The sequence below is a fragment of the Chenopodium album genome, chromosome 2, assembly GCF_948465745.1.
Source record: "Chenopodium album chromosome 2, dcCheAlbu1.1, whole genome shotgun sequence".
In the NCBI taxonomy this organism is placed as follows: Eukaryota; Viridiplantae; Streptophyta; class Magnoliopsida; order Caryophyllales; family Amaranthaceae; genus Chenopodium; species Chenopodium album.
This window is the reverse complement of record NC_137835.1, coordinates 14,021,859-14,044,325: the sequence shown is the minus strand read 5'-3', so window position 1 is coordinate 14,044,325 and position 22,467 is coordinate 14,021,859. Positions and strand designations below refer to the sequence as shown.

The 22,467-nt window shown below is 35.7% G+C and overlaps 2 protein-coding genes and 1 non-coding gene across 4 annotated transcripts; 2 read left to right on the top strand and 1 right to left on the bottom strand.

The window, feature by feature from the left end:
- Positions 1-1,439: 1,439 nt before the first annotated feature.
- LOC145568875 (prolyl 4-hydroxylase 1-like) lies at positions 1,440-8,773 on the bottom strand. The gene is made up of 5 exons (XM_081628256.1): positions 8,765-8,773; positions 8,500-8,550; positions 8,318-8,407; positions 2,066-2,158; positions 1,440-1,967 (listed from the first exon to the last, which is right to left on the bottom strand). The coding sequence occupies exons 1-5, from the start codon at positions 8,771-8,773 to the stop codon at positions 1,860-1,862; spliced, it is 351 nt and encodes a 116-aa protein (XP_081484382.1). The 3' UTR covers positions 1,440-1,859.
- Positions 8,774-8,781: 8 nt separating this feature from the next.
- Positions 8,782-8,854, top strand: TRNAA-AGC (transfer RNA alanine (anticodon AGC)). The gene has a single exon. It is a non-coding gene; the product is annotated as a tRNA-Ala (tRNA).
- A 107-nt stretch (positions 8,855-8,961) lies between these two features.
- Positions 8,962-22,246, top strand: LOC145596665 (acyl-coenzyme A oxidase 4, peroxisomal). 2 transcript variants are annotated; one of them, XM_081652893.1, is made up of 14 exons: positions 8,962-9,122; positions 10,268-10,372; positions 11,327-11,433; positions 11,578-11,655; positions 11,734-11,857; positions 12,018-12,091; positions 12,179-12,238; positions 12,321-12,430; positions 14,142-14,301; positions 15,974-16,050; positions 16,138-16,309; positions 16,391-16,483; positions 17,997-18,124; positions 18,718-18,983. In XM_081652893.1, exons 1-13 carry the CDS (start codon positions 9,098-9,100, stop codon positions 18,117-18,119), a joined length of 1,308 nt encoding a protein of 435 aa, XP_081509019.1. In that variant the 5' UTR covers positions 8,962-9,097; the 3' UTR covers positions 18,120-18,124; positions 18,718-18,983. The 2 variants fall into 2 exon arrangements, with proteins under 2 accessions (XP_081509019.1, XP_081509011.1); XM_081652885.1 differs by lacking the exon at positions 18,718-18,983 and adding an exon at positions 22,002-22,246 and having other exon boundaries at positions 8,978-9,122.
- Positions 22,247-22,467: the final 221 nt, after the last annotated feature.

Sequence of the window (22,467 nt, the reverse complement as noted above, 5' to 3'; positions counted from 1 at the left end):
CGGTCTTTTCACCATATACCTGAGTTTTCTCAAAAATACAACATATATCTTTGATGGCTAATGATTGTTAACTCGTCCGTTATTAGGGACCACTCTAAATACATTCCCCAACCCCCGAAACAACCCTTATTCCTTTTTCCACCCTTAAAACCACCCTAAATTTCCTTTTTCCATCCTTGAAACCAATCATACGGATATGGTTATGGAGATTTGGAGTGGTTTCGGGGGTTGAAAAAGGAAAGGAGTGGTTTTGGGGATATGGGGGAGAGTTCTAAGGTGGTTTTGATGCATAATTAACCAAATTTCACTCATCTTGTTATTAGGGTATATGGTGAATTTTTATAACCACTCAAGGGTATATGGTGAATTTGAAATTTTTTAAGGGTATATATGGTGAATAAACAAAAAATTTAAGGGTATATGGTGAAATAATCGTTAGATTTACATTATAGGTTTGTATGTACTATATGTTGATATTGCATTAATTAATTATTTGGTGCAGAAGGTTGTGACAGGTACTATTGAGTCATGTGTTCATTATCGTACAATTCACATCCTTAATCCTATGGAAAATCGTCTATGGAAATCCCCACAAGTGAAGCCATCAACGCATAATATTTTAGCGTTAGCTAAAGTATGTGCTCCTTTAATGTGGTTTGTCAAGAGGAGTATCAAGTAGGTACGAATGTGCGAAAAAGCTTTACAAGACCATGGATTTTCTTGGATCCCTTATCTCATTTATCTAGCTTTGGTTCTCTCAATAAATACCAACAACATAAACCTGCCTATATTTTGTTATAATTTATGTGTTGAAGAAAGTTTGTAATTTGTTTGGAGTAATTTGCTTGTGTTCCTTTGTAATGCAATATGATGATGTTTAACAATCATGCTACCATAATGGCTTGAGGTCCTACTTGTGTTACATTAGACATGCTACCTTTGAAAGGTTTCTATTTTGTATTCCTTTGAAAGGTTTTGGTTTATAGACACGTGATGTAATGTTTGTGTTTATGTTTACTAGTAGTCTTATCGTGGGCGTTGCGTGTGATAGTACAATGTGTGAATTATTTGTTGTAATTATTACCAAAGTACATTTTTAATAATTGGTTTAGGCTATATTTTTTAGCAAGTGCTTGTATTTTATTATTATTTTTTTTTTTACGGAAGTGTTTCTATACTTTGTATTGATGTTCAAAGTAATTTTGAACATTGATTGATTGATTGACAAATTACAACAATACAACCTAAGAGCGTCTTTGACATTTATTGCTCTTAGGTTTTATTGGCAAATTATAACAATACAACCTAAGAGCATCTTTGACATTGATTGATTATAATTGTTTCAAAAAATAAAGAAAAATTTGACATTTGCTACCAGCAAAAGAATCTTACTTCACATTTTTTTGCTTTAATTTCCTTTCAAGGCATATGAGTTGTAAATTAGTTCGAGGAAAAATAAAATCCTGAACAATTTATAGCAGTGGAACTCAACAAGTTGATGCAACCAGATGGTATTATGCCAAAATCAACCTGGACAGAAGCCATGATGTTCTCGAGAACAATCTAAGCTGAGTATAGCACCCAATAAAAGGGTTGTGGAGGCAGATAAATGGCGTTTCCTATAATTACATGATATGTATATATGGAGATCTCTAAGAGTTCAGTTGAGAAGCAAAACTCTGTGGTTCGCTGTACAAGTCTTCTAACTAACCTACTCTATCTCTCTTATATCTAAATTCAGCCGATGTCACATGGCAATTATCCTCTATGTATCAGACTAAAAAATGAGGGAACACATTTGAGAGTCTTGCTTTCAAGAATGAAAGGAAAGGATTTTCGTATCAGCCATATGTTGGGTGCTAAGCTATGGCTCTCTGCCTCATCCATTTGGTAGCCGACCATTTTTCGCCAGAAGGCACTTCACATCTACCATGTACACTACGTGGATCAGGTTGTCCATCAAGACCCTGCAACGAATTTAAGGAATAAATCAATTCACCAAATTCAAGGTTTGATAACACTGCATGCATCTTTAAACCTGAGATACTTTGTAATTCTAGCTTACCATACTCCAAAAAAGAACGGCATCTCCTTTGAGTGGTTTTACAGACATTCCTGAAACCATCTTCCCACCACAGCTGCATTCACCCGAACCAGCCTGACAAAACAAACAGGTATATACTCAAGAACCAATCGGGGGTTTATTTCTCTACCATATCTTTATCCTGGTAAAGAAGGTAGCATGAAGGTATCATTTCCAGCAATTTTTAGCCACTTAGAGATGACTGTTAGGAATTCATTATGCAGCAACATATATTTTCACTGTTGAGAGACGACTGTCCTAATCATCTTTGTTCTTTTTACCCCTTGTTTCTTAAGAAAACATACTTGTATAGATCTTCAGTTGCAAGCATATGCAGTCAAGTGGAATTTAAAGATAAACTTATATGAGACATGCATCTAATGCTGATACGCAACGAGCTGAACATAAATTTAGCAACTCATTGCACTTGCATGAGGTGGACATGGATGGTGGAGATGATGACATAGATAATAAGACGAGGAGATATATTGGGCTATGAGGCTTAGATACTCATCAGAAAAGAAAAGGCAATGATTATCCTAAGCACTCTAAATAACCCATGATTATCCTAAGCATTGTAATGAATAAAACTTGTCATCAAAAATACATTACTACTACTCCCCCTTACCAACACCAACTTTAGAAAATACTCAACTTATTTATGGAAACTGCTTTCAACACAAGTCTTTCAGAAATTGCCTTTTCAACTGAGTTAAGATGGATCTTGTATACATCAGGATATTACTATTTCCTAAGCTTAAGATATAAACTACAGTGCTCTGACACTACTTTCCTAGGCAAAAAGAGCTCTAATTTACTTCTATAAAACTTTGCAGGCACCAAAAAGATAATATTTGTATTAAATATCCCTCAGATTTTCTATCTGAACCACTTTTTAAACCGCAAGTCATCAGGGAACCTAACAAATAGCATACAAGCATAAAGAATAATTGAGAAAGAAGAAGTAGAGCACATAATGACACAAAGCAAAATTCCTTAAAATATAGTCATTCACAGAAACAACATTCTTTTATCATTGTTTTCAACCACATGACTGATCCTTTTGATCAGGATAAGATTGAAATCATCTGAAACACCACTTTCTTTCTGATCAGGATCAGATGGAGCCCCTGACCTGCTAAATGTAAAATAAATGGTAGTACTCTCATAGGTTGTTTTCTTGTGATTGCCGGCAGAACCAGTCAAAAAACAGCTCTAGAAGTGTGACATGCAATGAAATAGGATAGTGATAGCAAAGCATTTGTAAGAGAGCAATATCAAAATTATAGGGAAATTTTCAATGATAGCTACATAAAACTGCACATTCTCTTTGGTAGCAAAACATTTTCAAAAATCTCTTAAATAGGATTGGATTTATAATTTTTCTCTGAACCAGCTATATTTTGGTACCTCTGACAGGGTAAAGTCGTATCCCCTAATCAAAAGTAATACCTAAATCCTCTAACTAATGTAGATAGGGAAGTAGGGTCAATCTCCACAGGGAAACAAGTCTTTCTATTCCTAATTAACTAAAATAATCTAGATTATGAAGTAACCAATATTTATATTTGAGTATGAAATTAAACTACAAAGAATGAGAATAGGGAGAAAACAATATATAAAAGGATCTAGGGCATAGGTTCACCAATAAATAATACTCCAGGGTAAAACATAATAATCAATCATTGACATTGCATAAATAACATGATTAACAGGCTCTCGCAATTTATTAATCAACATAGATCTAACAGGCTCTCGCAATTTACTAGATCTAAGTTCTTATTGAAAATAGCCTTTAATATCAAATTAACATCTGCTCGATTCATCAATTCAATATTGCTATACTTTTACAAGCCGTAATTGTAAAACGTTAAAACAATTCAATAAGAAATTATCATGCAATACTAAGAATCAATAATAGTCAATCATCAATGCATCAATTAACCAGATTGTAAAGGGCTTTCGCTACGTATTACAATCACACAATTAATTTACCGGTATTAAATCTCATCTCTCGAATCTCGACTTAACCATTTATAAATTAATCTGCCTATTGAAACTAGACCTAAACATCAACTCTCATCTTTCGAATCTCGAATCAATGTTGTCACACTCATGCATAAAAGATCAGGCCTAATCTAGTCACAGAGCATTAAATCAATCAATAGGAAATTAATCTAGCATTGATAATTAACAACAATAAATTACCCCTTCATATTATTTAAGGATCCCCATAAACCCTAGAAATAGAACTACTCACACATGGTAAAAACTAGACTAATCAAAGCAATAAAGTAAAACATGATTAAAGGAATAAAATAAACAACTAAGATTAAGAGAAGAGAAATCGTTACCAAAATAAATCTGGAATTAAGAGTAGATTAAGAAGAAAGGTTTAGGAGAAAGAAATCTAAGAGAACAATTAAGAGAGTAAAGAAAGAGTAAAAAGAGAGAGAGGAAAGATATAAAGATCGTCCTAAAATTGTATTACGGAGGAGTATTTATACTCCGTACAAATCCTAAACTAAAACAAACTAAAACGACGCTAATCGTCAACTAATAAATACACGCGTCCGATCGGGCGAGGCACCGCCCGATCGGGCGCGCCTTTTTATCCCTAATACTAATCTCGCGCCCGGCCGGGCGCGTCACCGGACGCCAGCCTTAGCTTCTCCCGCCCGGCCGGGCGCGCCTCCGGGCGCCAACCTCTTTGGCCGGGCGGCTCACTTGGGCCACTATTTGGACTACGATTGGGCTCCAATTCTTCGGGTCAATCTGGGGTTCCTCTTCGGGTCTTGAATACTCGGTCCAAATGCCCCAGTATCACACATACAAAGCCCTTAATCACCGGTTCGATGGCTCTAACCGGCCCTGGGCTATAAAATCTGGTCGTGCTTCTCCAATGTTCGTGATTGCTCCAAAATATTTCGGGAAAATACTCCAAAAGTATAAATCCCTGCAAAAGTCAACTAAATCTACGAAAACACTAGAAAACACCAATTAGTAATAAAAGTGGCTCTAAAGAGCCAAAAACACTACTAATTATGACTAAGGGACGGGGGGTAAAATACTATATAAAATGGATACATCAACCTCTCAATTAAATTAAGATAAAATAGATTAAACATAGTTTAATAATAAACCAGCACAATGTATAAAAAAGCTCAAGGAGCGCTGAAGCGAGAGGGGTTATGCTGCGCCTAGGCGCGCCAGTGCGCCTTACATCAACAGTACAAAAATTTTGGCTGAAGTTTGCTCAAGTGCACCTTGTGCGCTTTTTGTGTGCCTCATGCACCTAACCTGCCAGACCAAATTAAGCACTTACCCCCTATCGCCTTGCGCCTCAGCGCCTAGCGCGCTTTTTCAAACACTACACCACCATCCTCCAATTCTTCCTCAACCTCATCACCGTAAATACCTGTAGGCGTCGCTCGAAGTGCGCCTACGTAAAAAGCATGTTGTGAATATGCTTGGCACTCATAGGAAGTGGGAATTGACATATACGATTAGGGACAACGATTAGGGACAAAAAAGTAGGGAGCCGCCAACAAGTTTTTAAGGAACTTGTAAACCATTCACGGATCATAAAAAAGACAACCCCGATAAGGGACAACGATAGGCAACAACGATTGACCCGTGAAGGTTACACCCCATTCATAATCCAGGAGATTACTAACTCCATATGGTTCGGAACCACGAAAGGAGGATCGGGGATGATGGTACGAAGTGAGTCATGGAGTCACATTCGCCCGTATTGGCCTCTACTCGATTCTTATATTGAAAAGCATTCCTGTGATCTCAAAGGCATACAAACAATAATTCAATTCGCTCCAAACTATTATTTAACTAAATTGGTTTAATATTAATGCACACATAATTCTATAAAATTTGTGATCACTTGAATTAAACAACAAGATTAAAAAGGATCCTAAACCGGTTGTCCAAATTATCTTATTAGGCGTGATTTTCAATTACATATTCCCTTTAACATGAAATATAGTGATCATAAAAATAATAATAGAATAAACATTAATATTAAAACCAATTTAATCACAATTCCAACAACATAAAATCGTTAGAAAAATAATAGAAATAAAAGGAGCATGACTCTTACTTTGATTCTGTTTGTTTGCAACTACAAAATAATAAACGAGTTAGTAACTTCAAGAAAATAATAAAGCGATGATTAAATTAAATTAAATAAAGTAAAGTTGATTTTGGGGCCAAACCCTCAAATAATTCTACCTTTCACGCCTTGGCTTAAGGATAGAACCACGAGTAAAGTATGGACTCCTTTGAGTACTTGAAGAAGGAATTTTGAAGTAGAAAAAGGGTAGGCTAGTGTTTAGGCTAAAGCATAGAAGAGAGAAAATAAAATAAGAAAATTACTCGGTGCCCCGTACATCAGAAATGAGGGGGTATTTATAGAGAAAATGTGCTGAGGGAGCACACGGAACCCTAAAATGATAAAAACCTTAAAAAAGTATCCCGCGACACGGCAAAGTGTACCGTGACACGGGAAATCCCACCGTCAGACGGGAAACTTTCCCGTGACACGGTACAAATTTGCGTGACACGGGAAATATTTAGGTTACGGGAAGGAAAACGCGTTAAGGGTTTACGCGGAAAAGACACGGAATGTCCCGTGACACGGCACAGGTACCGTGACACGGCAGTATCCACCGTGGCACGGTACAGTACACCGTGTCACAGTATGGGAGACGCGGAAATTACACGGAAACAGCTCCGTGTCACGGGGAATCCCACCGTCAGACAGTGTAAATTCCCGTGACACGGTGGAAAATGCTGTGACGCGGGAGTTGTTTAGGTACGAAGAACGCTAATAGGACACGGAATAGCCCCGCGTCACAGCAAGGGCACCGTGTCACGGTGGAATTGCACTATGCGCGGTGATTCCAGGTTTTTACCCGTTTTTAAAACCATCATAACTTTTGATCCGTAACTCGAAATGAGGCATATAATATACCTTTGGAAAGCTTATCAAGTATAATTTCCAACCCAATTAGAATCAAGTCAAAATAATATGTAGATTTTAAGATATGACCGTTTTAGTGGAAGGGTGTCGGTTTTAGGCCGAGTTTGGTGTTTTGCTCATATCTTTTTCGTTATAGCTCGGAATTGGGCTTATGATATATGGTTGGAAAGCTTATTTAAAGGCCTATCCAACAAAATAATAATTGGATCAAAATTGTATAGCCATAAAATCAGTTTCTCTCAGTGGACACGAAAAGTGGAAAATAGGTTATGGTTTAGGGAAATGAGCTAGAAATTGGATTGGTTCATGAAATATATTGGATAGAACATGGATTTAAGCACTCCAAAGATTAAATACTCAACTATGGCGGTGAAAGGTGTTCATCAACGGGTTTGGTTTTGGGGAGACATTTTTAGGTGTCTACAATACCCAGCCGCCCCTCTCCCCTCCCCTTGCTGCCCCACCTTTTACCCTTTAACCACCCAGCCACATCTCCCTCACCCCACAAAACCCTAAATCACCTCCCCCTTTCCGCGACATTATCCATGGCGCACCACTGCACCACCACCCTAACCCTCTTCTTCCTTATAACCCTATTTTCTCTCACCTCTCCCACCATGATCAATTTCAATAAACGGCCCAAAATACCCATCTATGAATTCGGGTTTACTGATACAGGTCACCTTGAACTCAACGTTACTGAAATCAACCTCTGCAGTCATAACAACAACATCGATATTTAGGTTCTTCCTCTATACTTGTGATTCATGACTTCACGTCCTCTTGATTTTTTGTCAATTGATTCCACGGGGTAGGTGGGGGGGGGGGGGGAGGGAAGGTGTGCTGGCGGTTTGGGGGGAAAGGTAAGGGCGATAGAGTGTTTCATTAGTGGTGGAAGGGGAGGCAAGGGGAGGGAGAGGGGCGGCTGAGTGTTTTCTGCGAGGAAGAAGGGTAGTTAGGTGTTTTCGGTGGTAGGAGGTGGAAAGGAGGGTGGTGAATGTGGTAGTGGTGGTGAGGGTATAACTATATTAAAGGTCAATTATGTTTAATTTTCTATAATATGGCTAGGTTAGAGAAAACTTATTAATCCAATTTCTAAATTTAAGAGAATCCTCTTAAAAATTTGCTACCAATGAGAATGCGTAATCGTGTATGGCTACCATTGAGAATTTCCCAAAATTAAAGAGATCAAATCATCAAAGCACCTAACTATTGTGCACAAATCTACTCAGGCTTACCATAGGAAAATATGTTTCACCCCCTTCAACATTGTCACTTAAGTACATAAGCATTGTTGCAACTCTTTCACCACCTCGCTTCACATTAAACTGAAATCACACAGAAGTTAAACAAAAAAACATCAACAAAAAAGACAAGCATGTGCAACAGATGGTTCTTGTCATAAGAAGGCTCAACTTACAGAATCAGAAAAATAGTCATGGTGGGGTTTGTAAAATTGATCCTTCTCGTACTTGTGTCAATCAAATATTAAGTTAAATTGTCAATAAATAAATAAGATATAAAGAATGCTATGGTACTCCAAAATGATTCTAGTTAAAAACACCATAAGCAAATCACCTTAAAACTTGAATGAGCTCCCCATTCTCTGCTGGCTTTTTTTGACAAACAAACAAATAATAATAATAAAATCATAATAACAACTAATCGAAGATGATTAAAAAAACCTTAACCATCACGAACTGGGGATGTAGCTCAGATGGTAGAGCGCTCGCTTAGCATGCGAGAGGCACGGGGATCGATACCCCGCATCTCCATATTAATCTTTATTTTTATTTTATTTTTTAAAGTTTTGGGTGTACCCTTTGGCCTTTGCCGCGTCATTCACGGTTTTGTTTTCAATTTCAGATAATCACGATTCTTTATTAATAAGACAGTCTTCAATTTTCATTTCCCAATTTCGTCCTCTTTGAACTCCGTGCCATTTAAGTCTCTTTTTTCTCTCTCCTAAATTCCTAATTTTCTTTTTCAGCTCCAATTTCTTTTCCTGAATTTGCAAAATGACAATTTCCTCTACAAATAAAGGTTAGTTTTGATTCTAAGATCATGACTTTTACGTTTTTTTAATATATATATATATATATTTTTATTTTATTTATTTTTTTATTTTTTTATTTTTTATAGTTAAAGTTTGGTGAATGTATTAAATTGCATGAATTTTAATTCTTAAGATCATGAAATTTACGATATGTTTTGGCATTAAATTTGATATCATAATCGTCTACCATTTCTCGCTTTGTAATGAATTCGATTTTTTGTGGTATATTTTCGCTTTATGTATGTGAAATGGAATTCTGTTTAGCTGACTTATACACCAATCTATTCACCTTTTGATATTTAAATTCTTCCAATTTTGTTGGATTTAATTTTATTTTTTTTTTTTAAACGGGGAGGAGATAAAAATATATACTTCGTATTTTTCTTAATTAAAAAAAAATTAAAAAAATACTGTTTTATTGGCTTTAAAATTATTTTTGTTGTTTAATTTCTCTTTTTGTAAATAAATGCTAATTAATTTTGCTTGGCTTTGGCAAACAGCAATTACTTGGTTTCGTTTGGAATACGATTTTGACTTTGAATGTTAATACTATTATTGATTTTAATGGATTATTGACTTTGAATGTTTTGATGATTAAGGCTAAGGCTATGTTCAATTCACCTTATCTGAATTTTTCTAATATGATTAAATCTGGTTCGATTTGATTTTCAGATTTGGCTAAACTTTAATTTATTTGTAAACTAGATAATATATTATAAAATGAGATGTCATTAAATTTGTATTATGGTATACTTTTCAAATATGAAATTTTCATATTTTTTTTAGTTACGGAGCTAGATATTTAGTATTGAGCAAACACAAATAAAAGGATCAAGTTTGATCTGATCTCGCCTGATTCGATCATTATTGAAACCAGCAAACCTTTGCTTAAATAAGCTAAATTGAAGTAGCCTAATTAATTGGATCATTCTGCTTTAAGTGTATGTGATGTTTCTAATGATCCCTATAAACTTACCTTACGGCCTGTTTATTTCATCTTATTTTAACATATCTTATCTTAGCTCCGATAAAATAAGTTCAGAAAAAAAAAAGAAAGTTTTGGGTAGTCTAGTGATTATAAATTTATAATCACTTTGATTGTTGATCAAATGTTGTGTTGTTTGGCTACTAGGTGACTCACTCAAGGATGCGAGGAGTTCATATTTCAATCTACCACCGCTTGATATATCAGAAGCATTCCCCCAAGCAAAACCTGCATCGATATTTCCTCCTTGTGGTGAGATTTTTATTCTTTATTCGTGTAAAGTTCTGATAAAGTTTAAGTTATGCTGATCTTTTTGATGCCTTAGGTATCCCATATGTCCTTATATATGTGACATTTATTTTGAAATGAATAATTAATATAATAATGTAAATTATCACAGTTGCTAATTTCAGAATCAATTTAAACTACTAGTAATATACTGATAAAGTGATAATGCATGAATTGAATGAGAAAATTAGAGTTTTTTTTGTTGAATTTCATGTCCTTATTTTCCCCTTAGGACAATCGACAAATTGTAATAGAAAAGAGTTGGAAAGTCAAAACTTAGAATTTACAAAGTTGGCTAAGTATCCTAATGCAATTTATGAAATCATGGTTTCATAGTTGATAAAATTTGGATGAGCTTCTTCAGATGCATGAGTTTCTTATTTTTATTTTGAATTCCAATACCTGTTTTTGTGTTAAAACTCTTTTTGCTTTTCCATATTATCCAAGTCTTGCCTCAATTTTTCTCTTACGTATTGGATTTTGATAATTGTAAAGCTTCAAAGTATCATTTCAGTATGCTTTTGAACAAGTTACATAAGTCTCAATCTAATTAGTAGTGTTCCTCAAAAAAACTATATGTAATCTACTTATCTCTTTTGTGAGTTGTGACACATGAGGCTTAAAACATGCACAAAAATGTTCATAAAGGAGGCAATTGTGGATATTACAGGTTTTTGCTGGCTGGATCAATTAATGAACTGTCTTATTTCATTTACTTTCGAACTTATGCTCCTGTATGTCTGCATCAGTTATAGGATTTTCTCTGTTTTCACCAATTTAGTTATCAAATTCTGTTTTCTATTGATTTTTATTTTTTAATATATCCTACTCAGCTAGTGTCCTTTGATGCTTTACTAAATTAGTTTCATTCTAGATGTTTATTTATATATTCTTTCCTGTGCCTCCTTTGGACTGCAGCATCCGACTATTATCAATTTGATGATCTGCTGAATGATGAGGAGAGGGCTATTCGTGCTAAAGTTAGAGAGTGTATGGAAAAAGAAGTAGCTCCTATCATGGCAGAGGTGGTTACCTCTACTTAGTAACTTTGATTGCTACCATCATGCCTTCTTATTTATCATTATGTAATAAATAATTCTAAGTCATCTTTGTATCATCTTTAGTTGCCAAATTAAGCAAGAGATTGTAACACGTTTTGTTAATTGCAGTACTGGGAAAGAGCTGAGTTTCCATTCCAGATTATTCCAAAGTTGGGGGCCTTGCAAATTGCTGGTGGGAGTATTAAGGTAATTAATATAAATTGGGTTTGACTTTCTTTTGTTGTGACCACCTTAAATGAGATATTAACAAGTTTCAGTGATTAGGGTTATGGTTGCCCCGGTCTTTCCATTACAGGAAATGCTATTGCCACGGCTGAGGTTGCTAGGGTTGATGCTAGTTGTTCGACATTCATATTGGTCCATTCTTCTCTGGCGATGCTCACAATTGGTGACCTCCTCAACTTCTTTTATATATATGAACTCATTTTTCCCTGTCTGATAATAAACTTGCAATTTCAGTATATATATGTCTGTTATCTAGTTTTATTGGAAGGCAATATCTGATTGATAATTTGCTTTTGGCAATATTGTGGTGTCTGTTGAGATAGCATTGTGTGGCTCAGAAGATCAAAAAATGAAGTATTTGCCTTCTTTGGCACAGTTAAAAACTATAGCATGTTGGGTAAGGTTCCCCTTTGCTGCCATTCATTAATTTGGCTGGCTTTTGTAATTTATGCTTATAATCTTTCTCATTTTCTTTGTCTGTTAGGCATTGACTGAGCCTGACAATGGAAGTGATGCAAGTGGTCTGCAAACAACTGCTACAAAGGTTTAAAAATTAAAATCCCTTTTTTCTCCATGCATTTCCCATTCCTTTCTCAAGAGGCGTATCTTATTATAGCTATTTATAGGTTGCTGGAGGCTGGATATTGGAAGGTCAAAAGCGATGGATAGGTAATAGCACATTTGCAGACTTACTCATCATATTTGCTAGGAACACTGCAACAAATCAGATAAATGGGTAAGTGTGAAAATCCTCTAAAATATTGAGTAAATCTAGCCCTTTGACAGCATCCTTGAAAGAAAAATTTATTTATTAATGTAGAAGAGCTGAAAAAAATTTTATATGGAGTAGAACTTTTGCCGAAAGTTTGCATTTAGACAATTTCTGAAGAATTTGTAAGAATTTGCTTTTATGTTTTCAATTATGGTCTTAGGGATAAGTAAATAAAGTGCTTGACACATGCGATTATGCTACGTGGCATCCAAGTGTGAACAATTGATTATCTGTTGCAATTGAACAATCCTACTGAATCTGAGTATGGTTGATGGAGTGACGCATTTACTTTCTATCAAATATCTCTATTAATACTGAAGATATGCTTGGAGAATGCCCCTTCTCTGTCTTTGATGCCTTCCCTTATTGCTGCTGCAACATCTTGCTCTACTCTTGCCTGATAGTTTGGAAGTACCACATTAGGCAATAGCCTGTCCATTGTGGATTTCTATTTTCTGACTTTTAGATGACAATGGGCTAAACTAAAATGGCTTATTAAATGGTGTATACCTATTAAAGTTTTGTGAAGTAGCATGCAGTTGTTTCGTAGTTAATCAAATGTGATACCCGATCTTCCTTACCTCTAATCAAAGGTTTTGGGCTATGATTACATTGATGTAAATGTATAAAGTTAGCAGAACATCGAGTCTTCAACCTAAGCTTTATGTGTCTAAATTGTCACTAAGGCCCCTGGCTACCAGTTAAATGATTGACGCCTTGACGGTATTTTGTAGACTTGTTTTCTTCAAAGCTCTGCTATTTCTCTCTGTTTGCCAGAGGTTTGAATGTTTGAAAGTGGTTTATGATTCCATAACACTTTTCATCGAGGACTTTGGACTTGGGAAATCTGTTGCTGAAGCTGTCACTGTTGTAACTTGTGGGAAGGAGGGAAACACCAGTGGAGAAAATTTGAAATGCAGTATGATCTACATAAGGAAGTTACAGGCAAATGTATAATGATTTTGTTAATTAAAACAAGATACTTCTAGGTTTGTGATATTTGATCAGTGCTCTAGGATCCTCTACAACCTTTACATGCGTGGTTATCTTAAATGCATTTCCCATTAAACTTAGATGTCATGTTCCCTTTAAAATATAGAAACACAATTCAATTAGTCTTTAAGTATGACCCTCAAATCTTGTCCCATTTGTGCGTAGTGAGGGAGAAAAAAATGAAGGAAATGATATTGTTCACTGAATCAATTGTCTTACAGTTATCTGTAAAAGGCAGTATATAATATCAGAGTATGCTCAACTTTGTGCGCAATGTTTCCATCAAAGGTTATAAATTCTCTTCTTTTCCACATGATAGGGGGTATACTTTTAAGAGTCATTGGATGTGGTTAATTTACCTGTTGTTGATACATCACCTGATCACCAACTTGAATGGTTTAGGAGGTCAAGATGTAAGAAGCCATACCTTTAATTGGCTCGGAGTTCAGAATAAAACAATGTTGGCATTGTGTATGGTTGAACATCATCGCAAAGTTGCCTTTTGGTAATTTTAAAAAGCTCGTGTATGATGTATCAGTCTTAGTCTGATTTAAATCTCGAGTGTTTGGTGCAACAAGAGCTTGATGTTGGACACTTGGACACACTGCTGTTTTAATTCATTGATTCCATACTATTTGTCCTCTTTCCCCTGTTTTCTTGATCAACAGTCCACACTCTACAGATTCATTGTTAAAAAGGATTCGCCTGGGCTCACTGCTACAAAAATTGAGAACAAGATAGGCTTGCGGATTGTTCAGAATGGTGATATAGTCCTAAAGAAGGTTTTTGTCCCTGATGAGGATAGGCTACCTGGTGTCAATTCTTTCCAAGACACAAATAAGGTAATGGAGGGATACATAACTTCAGTTGCTGAAAGTCCTTACTCTTGTTTTGTATTGTGTTCCTTGTTCTAATTAGGGTCTTGCAAGTTAAGAAAATTAATATGTGGGAGAATTAATGCGGGCTCATTATGTTTCTAATTTTGAGAGAGCTTTTGCTGCTAAACTCTCTAGCTATATATGTATGTTTATATGTCAAGTTATGTCTGAATATAAAGCCTGAATCAAATTATTAAAGCCAGAGTAAAGAACTTGATTATTTTCAGCTTTTGGTTGTTTTGCTGATTTTCCTGTTCTACTCAAATTAATGATTTGAAATGATTGGTGGATTGTTCGCCAGGCATTTGTTAGGATATCTAGCCACTGAGGTTTTCTCTTGCTTGAATAATAAAGAGCTAAGAGCAGAGTTAAGAAGTGGGGAGGAGGGGAGAGGGTAAGCCAAATGCACATACAGTTCATTATGTTCTTGGATACTCTGGTAGTTTTCTCTACCCAAGGCTATTGTTGCTCGTTTTGGGATGCAATTTACACTCATCTAGAGCCATCCAAATGAGCAAATGAGTAAATAATGTACCCTAGAATACCTAAGAATTTGTACTTCATGCATCACTGCTATAATTATTACTAAAACAAGCCGCTGCTGACATTATTGATTGACACGTGTCAGCTTCTTATGAAAATTTTCCCGCCTTAATTACTTATGACATCATTTTTTTAGTCCTTCCAAGTTCCAAAACTAAGAAAATATTGGTTTTGAGAAGGATGCCCCATGGTCTTGACAGTCAGATGACATGCTCCTACGGAACCAAGACCGAAAAGATTGAAAAAAAACAAGTAATTTACAACAACTGATGAAGGATTCCTCCGATAAAAATATGCCTACACATTTCCCGAATAAAGAATAATGACTATCCTTTGTAAACAACCTATTTAAATAATTCAACACATGGGGTAATCTAGTTGAGTGATAATCTATGTTTTTTTTTTTAAAAAAAAAAGTATCTTAACATTCTTCCATTTAATTGCATTCGTATTTCAGTATACAGTGTTCATAGCTGGCTGAGTAGCCTCATCTTGGGCATCTGTGGAGGCGAGGCAACCAGCTTCACCGCTTGAAGTTCACTGTGCCTCAATGCTCTCTGATGTGACCATAGTGCCTTTTGTTGCTTTGTACCTCAGATGCACTATTTAAAGCTAAGGTGCATTTGGGAGGGTGTGGTACTATGGTGGAAGGAGGGAGTGTAGGTGATGCTTAAATATTGATGAGTGTCAAACTTAGTTATGTATTTAAGAATTTGACATTGAAAACATAAAACTTGACTGAAATATGTTTACAAGATAAGGTGCCAATGTTTTTAATGGACACTTGGATTTAAGATCTATCCATTTACCTTTTAACTAGCATCCAAATATGCTTTAGAACTCCTTGCCGATTTAGCAATGGCTGTTGGCTGCCTAATGTGATATCTTTGATGGACTGGCTAATAAATAAGGATGAAAGGAGGGCAGAGTGAGGTCACGGAAGGCAACTTGACCTGTGACCTGAAGTAGGGTTTATCAAACAAGCTCAATAGCAGTAGGAAAATGCCTTTGGTGCTTAGTTATTCTGTAAAGCTGCTGACAAATTGTCAAATTATTTGTGCATTATGTGATGCAGCTCTCTTGGTGTGAGCAGGTACTTGCAGTTTCACGGGTCATGGTTGCTTGGCAACCTATTGGCATTTCCATGGGTGTTTATGACATGTGTCTCAGGTATTATGATGGTTTACTGATATTAAGGTATGAAATGGTAGTTCCCTAATATGCTAACATTACTTGGACTGAATACTGCTCCTGAAGGTACTTAAAAGAGAGGAAACAATTTGGTGCACCATTGGCAGCATTCCAAATAAACCAGCAAAAGCTTGTGCAGATGTTGGGAAATGTTCAGGCAATGTTTCTTGTTGGTTGGCGCCTTTGTAAATTGTACGAGAGTGGAAAAATGACCCCTGGTCATGCAAGCTTGGGAAAGGTGAATTTAGCTCACAAGCTATGATTATCTAAAGTCTTGTAACAGCTGTTCTAATGACAAATTCCTCTGTGAATATATCAGTCATGGATTTCTGTCAAGGCAAGGGAGACAGTGGCTCTTGGTCGCGAATTACTAGGAGGCAATGGAATCCTTGCTGATTTTCTTGTTGCAAAGGTCTTGTACTCGTCCTAATTTCAATACTTTGCGTTGTCTTGCCTATTTACTGTCTATCATATGCTTTTTGAAGATTGTGGGGAAAATAATTTACATTGGAGTTTCATTATATATATGAACTAAATGTCAATTCTTTTGTTACTAAAGATGTAAAAAATGTTAATTTTTTATTCTTACTTAACAGAACATGTCAGCTGACTCTTCTATAGATTTAAGCTTTCCCAATAGTTAGTCAATTGGCAGAAAAGAGTATATATATTTCTATATTGTATTGTATGTCTTAATCTGATGTGCTTGTCTTTATGAAATCATGCGCGCTAGCTGCTGCTTTTACTTTTTGGTTGAAAGGACCCGATCTGCTTAGCAAATGAATATAAGCCTTGCTTCAATCATTTTATTGAGGATAAATGTAGCTTATGATATTTCTAATGTTGTAAGTGGTTAATTTGTTGTCTTGTCTCCTTGTTCGAGTTGTTCCTTGGTTCTGATTGTAGTAAAACATTTTCAGGTTTCTTAGTGATGTTTTTTATAGTGCAATGCTGTAACTCAATTGTTAAATGATCCTGAAAAAAATTGAGGGGTACTACTTCTCACAAGAGTATTGATTTTTGTCTGATATTGGCCTCCCATGGTTGTCAAATTGTTAGTCAAATCAGATCCCATCTCCACAAAAATCTGAGAAACTTGCTGGCCAATTCTTTTCCCAGGGGCTGGCTCTCTTTCTTATTGTCTTTCCAATTTTACCATTAGTGTTTTGTTTTGTTTTTTTTTTTTTTTTTTTTTTTGACAGAAATTTTACCATTGGTTATGTGGTTTCCCCCTGAACAATTTTGTCTTGTGATTTATGTCAGATGGTTTTATTTGCAACCAAATATAAAGGATTCTCTCCGTATGTTATAAATAGAAATGCGAAATTTGTTATCCTGTCTTGGATCATGCTGTAATGCAATCTAATAGTTCTGGAATTTCAAGTGATATAGATGACTTGCTTATTACTAAGAAGGATGTTGCAGTATTGTCAGATTAATTATATCATCTGTACTTGTCAGATCCCTTGCCATTAGTAAGCAACATGAAACTGGATAGGCGGATAGCTTTCTGTGCTTTAAAGATGAGTACTGGTAATATGTAGACCAAAAACTCTGGAAATGACGAGAAGGGAGTATGATAGAGTTGTTCAGACTTTTGATCTTGGCAAGCTAACTGATAAATGATTCAGAGAGAGAAACTAATAGATCAAGAGAGATCCTTTGATGATTTTCAAGCATGAGACCTATAAATTACTCTGTTTTGTGACTTAGTCCCTGTGTCTGCTGGACTGATTTGTCAATTGAATTGTCAAGTACCTGTCTTTTACATCCAAACCCATTGAACATATTATTCCTGAGTTCAAAATCAACTTTTGGATATTTTGTTATGATAGGTCTACCATTTCCTTGCGACATTTCTTTATCTTGTGTTTCACTAGGCAGTCTTTCCTGTATCTTATTATTTCCGACATTGCAATTTCCAGGCATTCTGTGACCTTGAGCCCATCTACACATATGAAGGAACATATGACATCAATTCATTGGTGACAGCAAGGGAAGTCACTGGTATTCCCAGCTTCAAACCTGCTGCAAGGAGCCGCTTATAGTGCATGTAAACATTTCTCTTTTCTTCTTTGATTTGTTTTCTGCTTTACGTATATGCTCTGCTCTTGCTATTTTTGCTGCTTTGTTAAAGTCTTCAAACCAAGAGGAATTTTAGATAAAAATAGAGACAAGTTTGGCTTCCAATCAAACTAAATGTCTATATTTTGTTATTCAACAAGAGATGTAAAGAACTAAAAAATCAGAAAGTATGAAAATACAACATGGCTATGGCCAATGGCATGTGATGTATGCAAAGTTCGAGATGACTTGATTTTTAAAAAAAATCTGCTACACTCTGATGCGTTTAGCAATTGGCTTTTCTATGTCAAAGTTAAACTTTGACCATCGTTTTTAAATTAACATATGTAATGTATCATTTGGGATCTTGTTAGATTCTTTTCAAATAATATTCTCGAATTTAATTTACATAATTTTTTTTTCAACATATATTGAATACTTTAAAAATCAAAGATGTGTCTTGGAGATTGTGAAAGTTCTATTTTGCTAGTATTAAATAAGGGATGAAGTATATACAACTAATACAAGTAATACAACACTTGATGAAAGGCCATTTATGCTGGAAATACGTGCTTTTTGCAGAGTTGTTGATCAAGAAGTGGACTGGAACTGTTTTGTTGGAATTCGAGTCCTTGTGTTGTTTGTTTAGTTTGTTTATAAGAAGGCTTGCTTATGTCGCTCGAACTTTTATCCAACATATTTTTCTATTTTACTGCTTAAAATGGGAAGAGGAATAATAGCACTAAGCTAAATTTGTCCAGTGTTAGAAATAACTCCGGGTAGATTGTCAATTATATAATGTTGTAATAAAATGCATTAAGATTCATGTTTGTTAAAAAAGTTGAAAACTTTCTCTCTCCTCCAAATCCTCTGTTCTCTCTCCTCCTCCAAAACAAAGCCACTGTCGGAAACCTAGGGTCTCGTCGGGGTTCCGGCGCCGCAATCGGTTCTCCGGCAAGCACCCCCGTAATTTTCCTTTATTTTGTGGGCGAATCTCCCCTGTTTCATATTCTCGTCCCTTGTCGTGGTCGAGCTCCCCACCTATTTAAGTCTCTTGCGGTTCCACCGGCGATGAAGAGGAAGCGGACCCAAGTCGACCTTACACCAACGACCTCCACCTCCATTAAGCTTTAACCTCGTTTCTCCGGCAAGTATCTTTTTTTATTTTTTGGTCAATTATAGAAGGATCTTTGGCTTGTTAGCCTCGTGGGAAGTGTTTGGTGTTGTTAATTTCTTCGGTTCAAGGTTTGTGGACTTGTGTTCCCTTATTTTGTTCAGTTTATGGAAGCATATTATTTGCTCTTTATGGCATTAAATTTCTAGCTACCAGTGTTGCTCTTTGTTTTTCTATTCTTATTTCAAGTACTATGGATGTATTTGAGGAACTTAGGGGGAATTTTTGTTTTGCTCGGTTTGAAGAGGAGGATTTCTCTTTTCATAAGTTAGAGAAAATAGTTGGGGAATTGGAGATTCCTTTTGGTATTCTGAAATTTGTTAGGAGTTTAAAAGATGGTAACCAGTTGTACAAGGAGAGTAATATGGTTTTAGCCATTGCAAAATGCTCTTTTGCACTCAAGAACTTGTCCTTTGTTCTAGTTTGTAATGATGATGATAAATCAGTTTTTTCAAGCCTTGCTGTGTCTCTTAATCTGTTCTGTCAAAGAGAGGAACTTTGGCAAAGTTGGCTAGTTGTGCTTGGCGGTGTTGTGTTATGATAACTCAAATGTGAAAGCTTACTTTAGAAGAGCGGTAGCAACTTTAGAGCCGAACCGACTTAGCTTTCATGGATCTTTCGCAAGCAATTAGGATTGATCCCAACAACAAAGAGTTTAAACAAAAACTAAGGAGGTGACCTCTAGATTGGGTTGGTCTCAAAATTTTGTTGATGATGCACTTGTGGTTACAACAGAGGATGAGAGGTTTAGAGACTTTGTTCACTTAGGGAAGGAAGAAGAAAAAAGAAAGTTGGGAAAGGAGGGGAAAAGGAAAGAAGGAGATGGTCATGAAAATGGGTGTGTTCGTAGATGTATTGGTGTTAAAGATGACACCATAGTGGAAAAGAATGTTGTTGGCAAATCTTTGGATTTGGAAGGTAACGTCCGATCAAGATGAAAGGCCCAACGTTATTGATAACATTTCTGTTCTGAAGTCAAATCTTACAGGTCAAGTTATTGGTTTTTGAACCGAAAACGAATTGATTCCTATTTTCATCTCACCCCGACAATGTATGGGGCGGTTTTCAAGGGACGAACACTACTCTACTATTGTTCTTCCCGGAAGAATTTTATTAGCATTCGAGTACTTGATCCTCCTAAGAAGAAGGATAGTGTTGAAACTCAAGAAGTTTCTACACCAATGGAGATTAGTCACCCCCCTTTTGAAGGGCATGATAGATGTGAAAAAACTCCAATCTTGACGCAAGAAGATCCGACTATAGGTATAGTCACCCATGCGTCATCATGGGAAAGTATGTTAATGTTCTACCCAGATGCACCAGTCCCACTTGAAGTATACTACGAACCCCAAAAATAAGATATTTGCCTCTTCTCACCGCTCCAGAGTTAGAAGGAAAATCGTTTGTCGTCAAAGAAATAAAACTCTCTCCAGTATTACTAACTCCTTATTTTGCAGGATGAGTGGCTCTAAAAGAAGAGCATCCTGTTCCTTCGAAAGCTTTTGGTTCTCCAATAGAAAAAGATTGTATGGTCCTACCCCTAGTGTTTTAGTGTGTAATTTGTTTTATGATTAATATAATGCTTTTTCTGATGTTAAAAAAAAAAAAAAAAACAAAATAAAATAAAATAAAATGCATTAGGAATCTTGTATTGAGAAAGTTCAACCACATTGGAGGATAGTTAGATCCCCATACCCAGTACGCGCTTTCAGTTGGTGGAGCTAAAGTGGGTACCATAAGCAAAATGATATTGGTGATCTCATGTTTCCTTTGTTGCTGCTTCATCAAAAAGGGCTAGATCTATGTATACCTCTTTCCAAAGTGAGTGTAAAAAACAGAATGTTCTTTTTTTTTTTTTTTCCGAAAGGAAAACAGAATGTTCTTGGATGTGCAAAAACTGGGCAAGCCAAAATATCAAATCCTTTCAATAGGCACACAACTATACTAGTTTTAAAGAGCCTAGCTTGAGCCTGTTACCTTATTAATTTAATTAGTGCCTGAAATGTGCTCTAAGTTCAGTTGTGAATGTAAAGATAGAATCAAAGTCTAGAGGAACTCCAAGCTCACTAAACACTTAACAAAGCAAAATTTGAATATGTACAGGCATACAGCCGTAGAGGTGTAGTAGCTCCTCTTGATTTGGGCGGTGTTTGATTGGTGGTTGCCTACTATAATTAACACCTATTTAATTGAGAATATACTGGTTTTCTGTATTTGTGCAAGAAGCAGTTACAGATTGATTTGTGTTTTAACAGGAGATGCATTAACTTAGCAGTTGTTTTGAACCCCATGGTGTGGTGTATTCTGTGTATTCTGCTGAGATTGGCCTCTTTCCATTCCCTCCTTCACAGGCATGATTGTTTTTTTATCATCCTATTACGTCAGCCTGTGTTTTTTGCAAATAAATACTCTTGTATTTTAATGGTGTGTCCAAGCTCATACATCACCTTCATTTGTGAGGCTTTTGCACCCACACCTTGTATACCACATTCAAACATATTAACTTTGTAAATGCAGGCTGCTAATTTATCACGATCCTTGCAGCAAAATTCATACATTATTTTGCTAAAAAAAATAAAATTGTGTTGCTTATCTCATTCTTCTGTGTAAACTTTGGTTTGACATCCTTTTTTTTTTTTTTTTTTTTTTTTTTTTTTTTTTTTTTCCCTCTATTTTACTATGTGCATTTTAGGCTCCAGATTTATCCTCGCATACCCAAGAAAGGAGGACTAGTGAGCTAGCTTAGGATGTCACTGCTTGGTGAACCAATAAAGCGCTTCATATGATATGCTTATGTACCTTAGTTTGTTTGAAATCCCATTGTTATACCTCTATGAAACACAATGTAGGTGTTGGGATAGACAATCTACACGGAAAAATACTAAAAGACGATGTAATTAAGTATAGTTTTTAAACTTGTTTTTAGCAATGTTATTATGCTCCTATGTATCAAACTGTTGCAAATTCGAAAGTATCTACCAATGCGTATTATTTGCTTAGTATACAGAATGATTAAAAGTCAATATCCCTCTTAATAAACCAGTAATGTTAATGAAATGAAAGTAATATTACCCCAACTTATTTGTAATATACTTTTATGGAGTGATTTTTGTTAAAATAAAATAAATTAATAAAAATCAAGCCTACCAATAATAATC